The sequence below is a fragment of the Pholis gunnellus genome, assembly GCF_910591455.1.
Source record: "Pholis gunnellus genome assembly, chromosome: 8".
Taxonomy (NCBI): domain Eukaryota; kingdom Metazoa; phylum Chordata; class Actinopteri; order Perciformes; family Pholidae; genus Pholis; species Pholis gunnellus.
This window is the reverse complement of record NC_136534.1, coordinates 27,243,872-27,260,231: the sequence shown is the minus strand read 5'-3', so window position 1 is coordinate 27,260,231 and position 16,360 is coordinate 27,243,872. Positions and strand designations below refer to the sequence as shown.

Here is a 16,360-nt window from a genome sequence, read left to right as displayed (position 1 = left end):
TGTGTACTTGTGTGGTTACCTGGTGTCTCAACAGGTGCTGCTGGTAGCTGATGGGGTTTCTGGTCACCTTCAAGCAGAAAAGACACATCAGGAAGCGAGAGTCTCTGTGGAAGCTGGCGAAGTGCTGCAGGATATCGGAGTAGAACGACGAGCGATAGGAACACACCTGGAAGTCACACCTGAGTTAATGAGGCCCGAGGACACCAGGTTAGTTCGGTCAGTGGTGAAAACTCACCTGGCAGACGTACGGCATCTCTCCGGGTTTGTGGTTGGACTTCATGTGGTTCAAGAAGGCCGGCTCGTTCTCAAACGCCCACTCACAAATACGACACAAACCTGAGAGACAGAGACAGGTAAGACCTGAGTCAGGTCCTAGTGGACACAGGTAAGACCTGAGTCAGGTCCTAGTGGACACAGGTAAGACCTGAGTCAGGTCCCAGTGGACACAGGTAAGACCTGAGTCAGGTCCTAGTGGACACAGGTAAGACCTGAGTCAGGTCCTAGTGGACACAGGTAAGACCTGAGTCAGGTCCTAGTGGACACAGGTAAGACCTGAGTCAGGTCCTAGTGGACACAGGTAAGACCTGAGTCAGGTCCTAGTGGACACAGGTAAGACCTGAGTCAGGTCCTAGTGGACACAGGTAAGACCTGAGTCAGGTCCTAGTGGACACAGGTAAGACCTGAGTCAGGTCCTAGTGGACACAGGTAAGACCTGAGTCAAGTCCTAGTGGACACAGGTAAGACCTGAGTCAGGTCCTAGTGGACACAGGTAAGACCTGAGTCAGGTCCTAGTGGACACAGGTAAGACCTGAGTCAGGTCCTAGTGGACACAGGTAAGACCTGAGTCAGGTCCCAGTGGACACAGGTAAGACCTGAGTCAGGTCCTAGTGGACACAGGTAAGACCTGAGTCAGGTCCCAGTGGACACAGGTAAGTCCTGAGTCAGGTCCTAGTGGACACAGGTAAGACCTGAGTCAGGTCCTAGTGGACACAGGTAAGACCTGAGTCAGGTCCTAGTGGACACAGGTAAGACCTGAGTCAGGTCCTAGTGGACACAGGTAAGACCTGAGTCAGGTCCTAGTGGACACAGGTAAGACCTGAGTCAGGTCCTAGTGGACACAGGTAAGACCTGAGTCAGGTCCTAGTGGACACAGGTAAGACCTGAGTCAGGTCCCAGTGGACACAGGTAAGACCTGAGTCAGGTCCCAGTGGACACAGGTAAGACCTGAGTCAGGTCCCAGTGGACACAGGTAAGACCTGAGTCAGGTCCCAGTGGACACAGGTAAGACCTGAGTCAGGTCCCAGTGGACACAGGTAAGACCTGAGTCAGGTCCCAGTGGACACAGGTAAGACCTGAGTCAAGTCCTAGTGGACACAGGTAAGACCTGAGTCAGGTCCTAGTGGACACAGGTAAGTCCTGAGTCAGGTCCTAGTGGACACAGGTAAGACCTGAGTCAGGTCCTAGTGGACACAGGTAAGACCTGAGTCAGGTCCTAGTGGACACAGGTAAGTCCTGAGTCAGGTCCTAGTGGACACAGGTAAGACCTGAGTCAGGTCCTAGTGGACACAGGTAAGACCTGAGTCAGGTCCTAGTGGACACAGGTAAGACCTGAGTCAGGTCCTAGTGGACACAGGTAAGACCTGAGTCAGGTCCTAGTGGACACAGGTAAGACCTGAGTCAGGTCCTAGTGGACACAGGTAAGACCTGAGTCAGGTCCTAGTGGACACAGGTAAGACCTGAGTCAGGTCCTAGTGGACACATGTAAGACCTGAGTCAGGTCCTAGTGGACACAGGTAAGACCTGAGTCAGGTCCTAGTGGACACATGTAAGACCTGAGTCAGGTCCTAGTGGACACAGGTAAGACCTGAGTCAGGTCCTAGTGGACACAGGTAAGACCTGAGTCAGGTCCTAGTGGACACAGGTAAGACCTGAGTCAAGTCCTAGTGGACACAGGTAAGACCTGAGTCAAGTCCTAGTGGACACAGGTAAGACCTGAGTCAGGTCCTAGTGGACACAGGTAAGACCTGAGTCAGGTCCTAGTGGACACAGGTAAGACCTGAGTCAGGTCCTAGTGGACACAGGTAAGACCTGAGTCAGGTCCTAGTGGACACAGGTAAGACCTGAGTCAGGTCCTAGTGGACACAGGTAAGACCTGAGTCAAGTCCTAGTGGACACAGGTAAGACCTGAGTCAGGTCCTAGTGGACACAGGTAAGTCCTGAGTCAGGTCCTAGTGGACACAGGTAAGACCTGAGTCAGGTCCTAGTGGACACAGGTAAGACCTGAGTCAGGTCCTAGTGGACACAGGTAAGACCTGAGTCAGGTCCTAGTGGACACAGGTAAGACCTGAGTCAGGTCCTAGTGGACACAGGTAAGACCTGAGTCAGGTCCTAGTGGACACAGGTAAGACCTGAGTCAGGTCCTAGTGGACACAGGTAAGACCTGAGTCAGGTCCTAGTGGACACAGGTAAGACCTGAGTCAGGTCCTAGTGGACACAGGTAAGACCTGAGTCAGGTCCTAGTGGACACAGGTAAGACCTGAGTCAGGTCCTAGTGGACACAGGTAAGACCTGAGTCAAGTCCTAGTGGACACAGGTAAGACCTGAGTCAGGTCCTAGTGGACACAGGTAAGACCTGAGTCAGGTCCTAGTGGACACAGGTAAGACCTGAGTCAGGTCCTAGTGGACACAGGTAAGACCTGAGTCAGGTCCTAGTGGACACAGGTAAGACCTGAGTCAGGTCCTAGTGGACACAGGTAAGACCTGAGTCAGGTCCTAGTGGACACAGGTAAGACCTGAGTCAGGTCCTAGTGGACACAGGTAAGACCTGAGTCAGGTCCTAGTGGACACAGGAAAGACCTGAGTCAGGTCCTAGTGGACACATGTAAGACCTGAGTCAGGTCCTAGTGGACACAGGTAAGACCTGAGTCAGGTCCTAGTGGACACATGTAAGACCTGAGTCAGGTCCTAGTGGACACAGGTAAGACCTGAGTCAGGTCCTAGTGGACACAGGTAAGACCTGAGTCAAGTCCTAGTGGACACAGGTAAGACCTGAGTCAGGTCCTAGTGGACACAGGTAAGACCTGAGTCAGGTCCTAGTGGACACAGGTAAGACCTGAGTCAAGTCCTAGTGGACACAGGTAAGACCTGAGTCAGGTCCTAGTGGACACAGGTAAGACCTGAGTCAGGTCCTAGTGGACACAGGTAAGACCTGAGTCAGGTCCTAGTGGACACAGGTAAGACCTGAGTCAGGTCCTAGTGGACACAGGTAAGACCTGAGTCAGGTCCTAGTGGACACAGGTAAGACCTGAGTCAAGTCCTAGTGGACACAGGTAAGACCTGAGTCAGGTCCTAGTGGACACAGGTAAGACCTGAGTCAGGTCCTAGTGGACACAGGTAAGACCTGAGTCAGGTCCCAGTGGACACAGGTAAGACCTGAGTCAGGTCCCAGTGGACACAGGTAAGACCTGAGTCAGGTCCCAGTGGACACAGGTAAGTCCTGAGTCAGGTCCTAGTGGACACAGGTAAGACCTGAGTCAGGTCCCAGTGGACACAGGTAAGACCTGAGTCAGGTCCTAGTGGACACAGGTAAGACCTGAGTCAGGTCCTAGTGGACACAGGTAAGACCTGAGTCAGGTCCTAGTGGACACAGGTAAGACCTGAGTCAGGTCCTAGTGGACACAGGTAAGACCTGAGTCAGGTCCTAGTGGACACAGGTAAGACCTGAGTCAGGTCCTAGTGGACACAGGTAAGACCTGAGTCAGGTCCCAGTGGACACAGGTAAGACCTGAGTCAGGTCCCAGTGGACACAGGTAAGACCTGAGTCAGGTCCTAGTGGACACAGGTAAGACCTGAGTCAGGTCCTAGTGGACACAGGTAAGACCTGAGTCAGGTCCTAGTGGACACAGGTAAGACCTGAGTCAGGTCCTAGTGGACACAGGTAAGACCTGAGTCAGGTCCTAGTGGACACAGGTAAGACCTGAGTCAGGTCCTAGTGGACACAGGTAAGACCTGAGTCAGGTCCTAGTGGAGACAGGTAAGACCTGAGTCAGGTCCTAGTGGAGACAGGTAAGACCTGAGTCAGGTCCTAGTGGACACAGGTAAGTCCCAAATAAAGGCCAACTCAAGTAAGACAAGTCCCAAGAGAAAACCCAAAGGTTCCATGTCCAGCCCGGGAACATGCATTCGTTGTATATTTTCAGGTGTTTGACCAGGTGTGGTTCTTACAGGTAGAGAGGGCGGGGCCATGCACCTGCTCCTGGTGGCTCTGCAGCTGAGCTGGAGAAGAGAACTGTCGGTAACAGAACTTGCAGCACTTCCTCTCCTCCCCTGCTGCTCTTCCTCCAACCAGCTCTGAGTGGTGGAGCATGTGCTGCATCAACCTACACACACACACACACACAGGCACACACACACACACACACACACACACACACACACACACACACACAGGTGAACATACAGACCACTGCACCTGCATCCAGACAACATTTAATTGGTTACAATCCTCGTCTTTGGATTGGCCGTTTACATAACTGATCATTTGTATAAACATGTTACAACGGTAGTGGTTCTTACAAACGAGTCATGATGTGAAGATATGACGGTTCATGATGTCATAACAAATGTTAGAAGTGATCATTTGTACAAAAATATAACAGGTGTGATTTTGAACAAAATACACAACAATGATCGTGAGGAATAATGAACATTGACATGTTCTCTTCACATATATTATTATTATTATTATTAAAAGGTGATCTGTGCAACTTTGTTATTCAGGAGGTTTTGTTAAACAAGTAGCCCTTCACACTCCTCAGTACCCTTGAAGTAGCTCTCCGTTTCAAACAGGCTGGTGACCCCTGTGCTAAGGTGTGTTCAGGTGCGTTCAGGTCCTCAGGTGTGTAACGGGTGCATAGGTGTGCTCAGGTGTGTAGGGGGTATCTAGTTGTGTTCAGGTTCTCAGGTGCGTTCAGGTGCTTGTTGGTCCCACCTCAGGTTGTTCTCGGCCAGGTAAGTGCAGATCTGGCAGGTGAAGGTGGAGGTTTTGATCCCCAGTGGGAGTGGCTTCCTCAGACTCAGGTCGCCCTCAAACGTCCCGTAGTAGAACTCCTCCACGCTCATCACCACCCTGGGGGGGTCCGGGCTCAGCGCTGAGCTCACACTGTGGGCGGTGATGACGGAGGGGGCGGGGCCAGGAGCTGCAGGACCAGGTGACATACAGAAGCAGCTGTCATCAGGTAAGCGTGACAACGGCCCTCAACACTTCCTGTACCTCCTTCACAATAAAGGTCCAGCAGCTTGTAATTAATTCTTTAATTACAAGCTTTAATTACGTTTGTTTTTTGATTTTCTTTTAGTAATAATAAGTGTTTATATTGGTACGATCTGTGCCATTTGAAACATCTCAGGTCAATAAAATAAATACATTTTAAAGAAATTCAGCTTGCATATATTTTTCTTTATTTTTAATGATGATGTCATCATAACTGTGTTATTCTGCACTAAAGACGTGTTCTAGTTCTCTCCACTTCTATCATGATGGTTCTGTTTCCATGGAGGAGGGAGGAGCAGGGAGAGCATCTCAGATAAACTGCTTCATTATCAGATAAAAGAAAATAGAACGTTAAAATCATTTTTACAGGAAATCTTTTTTTTTCTTCTTTCAAATGACCGTAAATCAGTTTTCCAGGATGTTTGGGGATTTGTTTACAATCGAATATTTTGTCTGATCAACACACTCACGAGGTTGATTTCGACCCGCCCACAAATTCTGAATTAATGATTTTAAAACTTAAATGATAATTTGGATTAAACTGCCTCTGACCCAAAACTAGTTTCATCTATTAGAATACATAGTAATCTATTATTTTGTATCAATAATCTTAATCTGAGAGTAACTCATATATTAAATATATCATCTATATAATAAATATATTATCAGATAACTGTGCTGATCAATAATCAATAACGTCTCGACTCGTACCGCTGCTAAACGGAGATATTCTGGTGACGCCATTGGCCGATCCAGAGGGGAGGGCGGGGGAAGCCGCCAGCTTCAGGGAGTCGGCTCCGCCCACCTGGGTCATCTGAAGGTTAACTGGAGAGAAAAACAAAAACAATAATCAATAATCAATATCTCACTCGATCAATCGATCAGCTGTGATCAGATGTGGTGTGACGGACCGGGTCCCGGCGTGCCGGTGCGGAAGGTCAGCGTGGTGGGCAGCTGCATGGCGGTGAAGGCGGAGCCAGGGGGGGCGGGGCCTCGATGGGGGGCGGGGCCTGGTCTGGTCTGGACCGCCGGGGACACACCCACACTGGGCCGGACCAGCTGACCCAGTGGCGCTGTGTGTGTGTGTGTGTGGGAGACAGAAAACGATCAGTAACGAGGTCGTGTGTGTGATTGATAGTAATGATCAGTAACGAGGTCGTGTGTGTGATTGATAGTGATGATCAGTAACGAGGTCATGTGTGTGATTGATAGTGATGATCAGTAACGAGGTCGTGTGTGTGATTGATAGTGATGATCAGTAACGAGGTCGTGTGTGTGATTGATAGTAATGATCAGTAACGAGGTCATGTGTGTGATTGATAGTGATGATCAGTAACGAGGTCATGTTTGTGATTGATAGTGATGATCAGTAACGAGGTCATGTGTGTGATTGATAGTAATGATCAGTAACGAGGTCGTGTGTGTGATTGATAGTGATGATCAGTAACGAGGTCATGTGTGTGATTGATAGTGATGATCAGTAACGAGGTCGTGTGTGTGATTGATAGTGATGATCAGTAACGAGGTCGTGTGTGTGATTGATAGTAATGATCAGTAACGAGGTCGTGTGTGTGATTGATAGTAATGATCAGTAACGAGGTCATGTGTGTGATTGATAGTGATGATCAGTAACGAGGTCATGTGTGTGATTGATAGTGATGATCAGTAACGAGGTCATGTGTGTGATTGATAGTAATGATCAGTAACGAGGTCGTGTGTGTGATTGATAGTGATGATCAGTAACGAGGTCATGTGTGTGATTGATAGTGATGATCAGTAACGAGGTCGTGTGTGTGATTGATAGTGATGATCAGTAACGAGGTCGTGTGTGTGATTGATAGTAATGATCAGTAACGAGGTCATGTGTGTGATTGATAGTGATGATCAGTAACGAGGTCATGTGTGTGATTGATAGTGATGATCAGTAACGAGGTTGTGTGTGTGATTGATAGTGATGATCAGTAACGAGGTCGTGTGTGTGATTGATAGTGATGATCAGTAACGAGGTTGTGTGTGTGATTGATAGTGATGATCAGTAACGAGGTCGTGTGTGTGATTGATAGTGATGATCAGTAACGAGGTTGTGTGTGTGATTGATAGTGATGATCAGTAACGAGGTCGTGTGTGTGATTGATAGTGATGATCAGTAACGAGGTCGTGTGTGTGATTGATAGTGATGATCAGTAACGAGGTTGTGTGTGTGATTGATTGTGATTAGACGTCCTACACTGGATCAGAGTGAGAGGCTGGACCGTCTGACCCGGCTGAAGGTTCAGCACCAGAGGAGCCCCTCGGTTCATCACCGGGAAACCCTAAGCGGGGAAACACATGACATCACAGTGACATCACAGACATCAAACTCATGACTCAACTGGCTCATTGTGTTCCGTATTGATTATTGATTATTGATTAACGAGAAATTATTATTATTAAATAGTAATTAAAGTTAAATTCAAATAAACTGATTTCTATCAGAAGTTTACATTTATGTCTGTTTATGATGTTAAACAATGTATTATTATTTATTATCTGCATATGAAATAATGAAAACAGCCGAACACATATTTATAAAATATATATATATATATATATATATATATATATATTTATAACTACAGGGATTTCTTTCTTTGTTTGTGTTATGAGATAATAGTGTCATAAAATATGATGACAGACATTCATTCATTTGAAAATATATATACATAATATTTTAATTATTCAAATATTTAAAAAAAATAATGAATGAAGCTGAAAGGAGGCTATTTAAAAGTTATTAAATATATATAATCTCAGGGTTTTAAATATTGCCTGAAAGAGGACAGAACTGACCAATGAGAGCGGAGCGTCTGAAGCTACTCCACAGAGGTGCGTTTGATTCCTGTACCTGCGTGGTGAGGAGGATGGGCGTGGCGTGGCGCGTCCCGGGGGCCGCTGGGAGAAGGAACGTCCCACCAGCCGTCTGTGTCAGGAAGAGGGGCGGGGCATGAGCCATCAGGGGCGGGGCCACAGCAGGTGTGGAAGACGGGGTGAGGCGAGAGATGGAGGAGGAGGAGGAGGAGGGAGGAGGAAGAGGAGGAGGCCTCACAGAGGAGCAGACGATCTGTACGAAAGGAGAAGCTGAGGGACAAAGAAAACAAAGAGTGAAGTCAAGCCACGCCCCCTTTTGCACACGCACACACACACACACACACTCAGGTACCTGTCAGAGGTGTGATTGGTGGAGGAGTCCTAGGGGGCGGAGTCTCAGAGGCTGGAAGAGGAGACGGAGAATCCTCCACTAGAGACACAAACAGATGATGAGGAAGTGAACATATCTGGACTGAGGAGGAGTGACGTAGAGACCTGTCAATCACCGTGTAGCCCCGCCCCTAAAGCATCCCCTGCTTTATGGTCTGTGTGACTCTAAATGGACCATCATTTACTAAATGAACATCATGCTGTATTGAAGAAGACTTGAAACTAGAGATTGAGACCATAAACTCATGTTTACAATGTTTACTGAGGTAATAAATCAAGAGAGAAGTAGTCATTTTCTCATAGACTTCTATACAACCAGAGGAGTCGCCCCCTGGTGGACACTAGAGAGAATGCAGCTTTAATAAGCGGTGTGTGTGTGTGTGTGTGTCACCTGGCTCGCAGTAGCTGTCGATGAAGTCCATCTCGTCTTCCTCCACGCTGTCGTCCACCTGTTGCCATGGCTCCAGCTCCTCTTCATCACATTCCATAAACAACTCCGTATCCATGTTGCTACGGAAATAAATTAAATAAATGAATAAAACAGGAAAACAGTGAGCGGTGTGTTATTAAACTATTTAAATAAATGTATTGTGTGTTATTAAACTATTTAAATAAATTAAATAAATGTATTGTGTGTTATTAGACTATTTAAATAAATTAAATAAATGTATTGTGTGTTATTAAACTATTTAAATAAATTAAATGAATGTATTGTGTGTTAATGGACAATTTAAATAAATGAATAAAACAGGGGAGTAGTGAGATATCCATCCGCCGCGTTGCGTTTAGAAACAACTGTCTGTCTGCACCGCCCGCCGGTTGCAGCGAGCTGTTTCCACACCCAGCGCTCCTTACATGTACCTATCGGGCCAGCGGAAGGGATCTGCGTATTGACCTGGACCGGGGCCGTACCGTGCCGTGCCGTGCCGGTCTTACCTTCTCCTGGAGCTGCAGAGCACGGACGGGTTCGCACGGTTCTTCTACAGGCGCGTTCAGGTTCAGGAGGCTGTGGGAGGCGGGTCTTCCGTCTTACTGTTTGGGTGTCGGAGCCGCGGATTGGCACACAGCGACTGTCACGTCACTTCCCCGATCAGACAGCACTGCCTCTCATTGGTCGGCGGAGATTCCCTCCAGCTGCAGAGAGCTGCGGGTTTTTTTCGGGCTAAAGGGGTCAAAGAGCTCCGAAACGACCGGATGGGACTCCCGGTAAACCGGTAAACTGCTGCAACAAAACTAACAAACACAAACTACCAAACAACACGGAAGGGAAGAGGCGCCAAAACAAACAACGCTGTCCCAGGGGCAGAACGCCATTTTGGTTTTGTTGTGTTGCGGCGGGGCGGAGTTACAGAGTGACGTCATGAGCTGAAAAAATATAAACAAAACGATAATAAAAAATAAATAAAACGATCTTTAAAATATATATATTTTTAAACAAAATGTATAAGACAAAGTAGCACAGTTATTTATGTTCATTTATTCAGCTGCTACTGATTTAATTATAATTAATTATAATTATATTAATGTCTTCATCACTGACAGCCCGTCCCTTCTAAAGACACGCCCCCTAAATTATCATGAACGTAAACAAACAACACAATGGCTGCTGTTAGAACTCACAGCTGTTAAGATAGAAGCTGGTGATGAGCAATGAGGGACGGGTAGATAGACAGGTAGGTAGACAGGTAGATAGATAGATAGACAGGTAGGGAGATAGACAGGTAGGGAGATAGACAGGTAGATAGATAGATGGGGAGGTAAGACAGGTAGGTAGATACAAGTAGGTCAGTAAACAGGCAGTCGTTCAGCCAGTCCATTCAGGCACATGAAGTGATTTATATTTATATTTATACGTATATATATATATATATACGTATAAATATAAATATATATATATATATATATATACGTATAAATATAATAAAATCCTGCTTTGAACATGTTACTTCAGTAAAAGTAGAGAAATATCAGCAACATGTCGGCCTTATAATATAATATATATAATATCAAAAGTAGAAATACTCGTTAATATTGACATATTAGTACTACATTAGAACATTAGCTGATATTATTACTTAATGTTGATTATGTGAAAGTTTTACAAACAACTAATGAACCAAATTCTACACATTTACAAAAACTGAAAACGTAGTTGTTTCTCTTCAATAAATAATAATAGATCGTCTCCTCACAGACATAAAGACACATGAATATATAATATATATTATATGTATAATATATATATTATTAATATATTATTATTATTATATATATATTAATATATAGTATAATAATAATAATAATATATATTATTATTATATATATATATACGGCAGCGAGTGGTGAACAGCTGTGTGTGTGGCGTCTCTTCCTGTTTCCTTCCCCTACATTCCCCTGGGTCCTAAGTCCCTCCATGTACAGCTTCTCATCACCCTCTATGTACCAACGTACATTTATAACAAACACCACATGTTACACTAATCAGCGTAGCATAGTGTCTGACCAACACACCAACAAATAAATGATTCATTTAAATTATTGTTTAGAGTTTTAAAGTGTTTAGTTTGTAATATGTATAATAATCATATCATTTAGTTATCACTACTGAGAGTTTAACAAACATAAAACATGACGTAGATAGGTTTCAGGTTAAGATGTATATTTAAATTCATCTCTGACACACATGAAGATAAAGTTGTGAACACCGGCTGAATATCTATGATCAGAATCATTATAACTGTGTTATAACTGTGTTATAACTGCTGCTGTGTGAAGAGAATCCTGCTGTTAACAAGAACCTGATGAGTTTAACGTGTTTAAACCAAATGTTGTTGACCTTTAGTTCATAGAGCAGCACTTTAACATAGAAGAGCTCAACACACTACTTTAGATTCATTATTGAATTTTGCGCATAACAATGCGATTAATCGCGATAAAAAATGTAATCGTTGCCCAGCACTAGTTAATATATATATACATATGATATATTATTACATAGTATAATATATATATATATACATTATAATATATATATTATAATATATATATGTATATTATTAATATATAATGTTGCTCAGCTGTTCTTAGAGAGCTGACACGTGGTCAATCCAGTGATCCGTCCGGTTCTCTAACTGATCCCAGAGCAGCTCTGATAATCTGCTCTATTCTGAGTTAATCTGCCCCCCCCCCCCGTCCTGTCCTGTCCTGGCTCGGCTCGGCTGGTCCTCAGTTTGTTCTGACCAGCAGCGATGAGAGCCGACGCTCCGGGAGGATTCCTGGTGCTGCCGTGGCCCGGTGGAGGAGGGGGGTCGGACCCAGACCCGGAGCCGGTGGAGGAGGACCAGGGGGGTCTGCTGCTGAGGTCTGGAGCTCTAGTGGGACTCATTCTGATCTGTAAGATCTGATCAACGATCAACAACTTCTTCTGTTTCTACTTCAACACATTCACATTCCTGTGAAATATCTATTTATTGATTAATTATTTAGTGAGTCGTGTGTGTATATGTGTACATGTGTACATGTGTACATGTGTATATCTGTACATGTGTCCAGGTGTGACGGTGTTGAGGAGGTGGATTGCAGGCGGAGTGTGTCGCTCTCCAGCTCGTCTGGATGGAAAGACGGTTCTGATCACCGGAGCAAATACCGGCATCGGCAAAGAGACCAGCAGAGACATGGCACGCAGAGGTCAGTCTGTTTTACTCGCGTTGTGGGGACCTCTGTTCACACACCACGTTGTGAGGACCCACTTTGTGGGGACCGTGTTAAGAGACCGCTTAGGATCTCTATGGTAATACTTTGCTGTTAATATTAAAAAGTACGAGTACACAGTGCATATAGTACACGCTGTATTCTGTCAATATGTAGGATTGAAGTATATCTTGATATTTGTTGTTGATTTATTAGCTGATGCTTTTGTCTACAGATCGTAATCAGTTTTTTTCCGCCATCACCACCAACCATAATTCAAAAATGGGCTGATTTAACATCACATGCTTCATTTACACACACACGCGCGCGCACACTCCGGCAACATGATGACATCACCAGAGGTCAGAGGTCACTGTAATCCCAGAGGCTGAAACCACTTGAGCCGATTACAAGGATTAATGCCTCCTTTCTGTGTGTGTTAAATCAAACACACCCATCACCACCCGGGCCCCCAGTCTGGTGATGGGTGTGTTTGATTCGTTACAGGGGCCCGGGTGGTGATGGGTGTGTTTGATTCGTTACAGGGGCCCGGGTGGTGATGGGTGTGTTTGATTTGTTACAGGGGCCCGGGTGGTGATGGGTGTGTTTGATTCGTTACAGGGGCCCGGGTGGTGATGGGTGTGTTTGATTTGTTACAGGGGCCCGGGTGGTGATGGGTGTGTTTGATTCGTTACAGGGGCCAGACTGGTGATGGGTGTGTTTGATTCGTTACAGGGGCCCGGGTCGTGATGGGTGTGTTTGATTTGTTACAGGGGCCAGAGTGGTGATGGGTGTGTTTGATTCGTTACAGGGGCCCGGGTGGTGATGGCGTGCAGGGACCTGACCCGGGCGGAGCAGGCAGCGGAGGAGATCCGTCAGTCGACAGGAAACGGAAACGTTGTGATCAGACATCTGGACCTGAGCTCCGTTTACTCCGTCAGACAGTTTAGTAAAGACTTCATGGACACTGAGGACAGACTGGACGTCCTCATCAACAACGCAGGTGAGCTCACCTGTCTGTCTCTACTCCTGTCTGTCCCTACACCTGTCTGTCTGTCTCTACACCTGTCTGTCTCTTCACCTGTCTGTCTGTCTGTCTGTCTCTCCACCTGTCTGTTTCTACCTGTCTATCTGGTCACCTGTCTGTTTGCTCACCTGTCTGTCTCTACCTGTCTGTCTCTCCACCTGTCTGTCTCTTCACCTGTCTGTCTCTACACCTGTATGTCTACCTGTCTATCTCTTCACTTGTCTGTCTCTACACCTGTCTGTCTCTATCTGTCTGTCTGCTCACCTGTCTCTCTCTACCTGTCTGCCTGTCTCTCCACCTGTCTGTCTACATCTCTCTCTCCACCTGTCTGTCTACTCACCCATCTCTCTATCTGTCTTTCTCTACACCTGTCATACTGCTCACCTGTCAGTCTCTTCACATGTCTCTCTCTACCTGTCTCTCTCTCCACTGTTCTGTCTGCTCACCTGTCTGTCTCCCTCTCTCCACCTGTCTGTCTGCTCACCCGTCTGTTTCTACCTGTCTGTCTCTCCACCTGTCTGTCTGCAGGAGTGATGATGTGTCCAAGATGGCTGACAGAAGATGGTTTTGAGACTCAGCTGGCTGTCAATCATCTGGGTCACTTCCTGCTGACCAATCTGCTTCTGCCGATGCTGAAGAGCTCCGTCCCCAGCCGCGTGGTCACCGTGTCGTCCATCGCCCACCGAGGGGGTACAACCTCTGACCTTTGGCCTCTGAGCTTTAATGTTTCTGATGTTTTTCAGATTCAATTTTGATGGTTTTTTTCAGGTCACATCGACTTTGATGACTTGTTCTCCAGCAGAAAGACGTACAGCTCTATGGGGAGCTACAGACAGAGCAAGCTGGCCAACGTCCTGTTCTCCAGAGAACTCGGCCGACGACTCACAGGTCCCCACAAACACGAGACACACACAAAGGTCCCCACATACACTGAACATCAGACACACTATGAGGTCCCCACAAACTCTAAACACCCGACACACTAAGAGGTCCCCACAAACACTAAACACCCGACACACTATGAGGTCCCGACAAACTCTAAACACCCGACACATTCAGAGGTCCCCACAAACCCTAATCACCCAACACACTAAGAGGTCCCCACAAACACTAAATATTCAACGCACTAAGAGGTCCCCACAAACGCTAAACATTCGACACACTGAGAGGTCCCCACAAACACTACACACCAGATAAATATATTAATGGACTGACAGTAGCCCGTTGTTTCTACCTGCTGACACTGACCGCGGTGTCTCCCTTCAGGCTCCGGTGTGTCGTCGTTCTGTCTCCACCCGGGTGTTATCCGGACCGAACTGGGTCGTCACGTGGAGGGCTGGTTCCCCATGCTGGGGGCGCTGCTGAGACTCCCCTCCCTGCTGCTCATGAAGACCCCCAGTCAGGGATGTCAGACCACCGTGTACTGCGCCGTGACGCCGGCTCTGGAGGGCCAATCGGGACAATACTTTAGGTGTGGGGGAGGGGTTTATGACTTTTTTTTAAAGAGTTTTTTAGAGTGTGTTTTAATCTGTAATAGCTACATTATGAGGACTCAATATGAGGACAAACAGCAGGAAGACATTATATTTAAGGCTTAAATGTATCAAAATGTTTTCCTAAAATAGGCGGAGCTAAAAGTTTGGTGACGTAGCGAGTACTCCCGGGGTTAAAGATGAACTATTGTAGCTGGTGAGCTAACGGCTAACCTGCTATCACTAGTCGGTCACAACAGTTCTCTGAGTTTCTTTGTGTTGTAGTTTTGAATCCGTTTCTATAGAATGAATGTAAACCAATGTCGTGAGTCACAAACGCAAGTTTTGTTCTTGTTTCGTCGTCAGTGACTGTGCAGAGAAGGAGGCGGCTCCAGAGGGGCGGGACGACTTCGTGGCGAGGAAGCTGTGGGAAGAGAGCGCCCGATTGGTCGGATTGAAGGACACGTGCTGACCTTTGACCTGGGCTCTGCTGTCTGTGTGGACTGACTGCAGCGCCCCCATCATGGGGAGGGCGGTACGACATCCGTGAAACACTCAGTGTGACTGACAGATGATGGGAGCCAATCAGAGGCGTCCCTGACGGTCAGGGTGGGAGAAATAATAATCAATAATTTGACTGAATACATCAAAAAAGTTTGCTGTTTTATTATTATAACTTTGTAAATCATGATTAAATTATTATTATTATGAGATTAAAAAGTAATAACATGTTTTTCAGTTATCTATCTTTCATAATAAATATGTAACCAAACTTTTTTAAACAGCTGTGATGTGAAATATATTTTTTTAGTTTCCATCAGAGTAAAGTTCAAACATCAACATGTTCCTTTAATCCATTTAAATGTTTCTGATGTTAACTTTTAATAAATTCTTATTTACTGGTTGCTTCATATTTCTTTCAGGTTTCTTTAATTTTTCTGAATGTTTCCTCCAGTTTTTCTTATATTTGTTTGCTTTTAATTCTCATTTAACTTCCTTTATCTCCTTCCTCTTTCCTCCTTATTGTTTCCTTAATGTTCCCTTAGAGTTTATTTGATATTTCCTTATTGTTTGCTCCTCTGAGTCGTTGATATTTAAAGATTTGTATCTTAAGTGTGGATATTAAAGAGCTCTGTTTGGTTTATTAAAGGCAAATTATGTTTTGAATATTCAGGAAATCAGATTCAGCAGCTTTTTGGTTAACGGTGTGTTTGTGAGTTTACAATTATGAAGTTAACAATATGAAGTTTCACCTTTTAAATTTTAAGTTTTATGAAACAAATTGTTTGTGACATGAAAACCTCTGATGAAGTTGATGGTGATGATGATGACAGGACATGATTGTATTTTTCTGAATAAAGGATTAGATTTACATTTCATGTCTTATTTTCTAATGAGCAGTAATATTAATATGAAGCTGTAATAGTATATATTAAATATATATTAATATGAAGCTGTAATAGTATATATTAAATATATATAATACTTTTATGAACCAGCAGGAGGCAGCAGAGTCTCAGAAACATGAACCAAAGAAGAAGTTTTAAAATTTTTAAAAAGTTTTTATCTTGTTTTACCACTTTATTATCATATTGTTATTGATTATGTTTTGTTTAAACAATTCTTTTACCTTTGCGTCTTTTATCTACTTATATTGTGTTC

General features: G+C 45.2%; 2 protein-coding genes across 3 annotated transcripts in view; one reads left to right on the top strand and one right to left on the bottom strand.

Moving 5' to 3' along the window:
* pogzb (pogo transposable element derived with ZNF domain b) overlaps window positions 1-9,502 on the bottom strand; it is a 16,938-nt gene extending 7,436 nt beyond the window's left edge. Inside the window, exons 1-11 of one of the 2 annotated variants that reach the window (XM_079164881.1) lie at window positions 9,446-9,502; window positions 8,901-9,019; window positions 8,472-8,549; window positions 8,157-8,389; window positions 7,500-7,584; window positions 6,184-6,345; window positions 5,984-6,097; window positions 4,991-5,198; window positions 4,225-4,379; window positions 236-336; window positions 20-166 (exon numbers count right to left, since the gene is read on the bottom strand). In XM_079164881.1, the coding sequence (XP_079021007.1) occupies window positions 20-166; window positions 236-336; window positions 4,225-4,379; window positions 4,991-5,198; window positions 5,984-6,097; window positions 6,184-6,345; window positions 7,500-7,584; window positions 8,157-8,389; window positions 8,472-8,549; window positions 8,901-9,015 (1,398 nt within the window). In that variant the 5' untranslated portion in view covers window positions 9,016-9,019; window positions 9,446-9,502. Of the gene's footprint in view, window positions 1-19; window positions 167-235; window positions 337-4,224; window positions 4,380-4,990; window positions 5,199-5,983; window positions 6,098-6,183; window positions 6,346-7,499; window positions 7,585-8,156; window positions 8,390-8,471; window positions 8,550-8,900; window positions 9,097-9,445 lie in introns of those variants that run through there. The other variant, XM_079164880.1, reaches the window with a different exon arrangement.
* A 16-nt stretch (window positions 9,503-9,518) lies between these two features.
* LOC306700015 (retinol dehydrogenase 13) lies at window positions 9,519-15,178 on the top strand. The gene is made up of 8 exons (XM_079164887.1): window positions 9,519-9,723; window positions 11,739-11,902; window positions 12,062-12,196; window positions 13,011-13,202; window positions 13,755-13,916; window positions 13,995-14,114; window positions 14,493-14,697; window positions 15,065-15,178. Exons 2-8 carry the CDS (start codon window positions 11,758-11,760, stop codon window positions 15,168-15,170), a joined length of 1,065 nt encoding a protein of 354 aa, XP_079021013.1. The 5' UTR covers window positions 9,519-9,723; window positions 11,739-11,757; the 3' UTR covers window positions 15,171-15,178.
* Window positions 15,179-16,360: the final 1,182 nt, after the last annotated feature.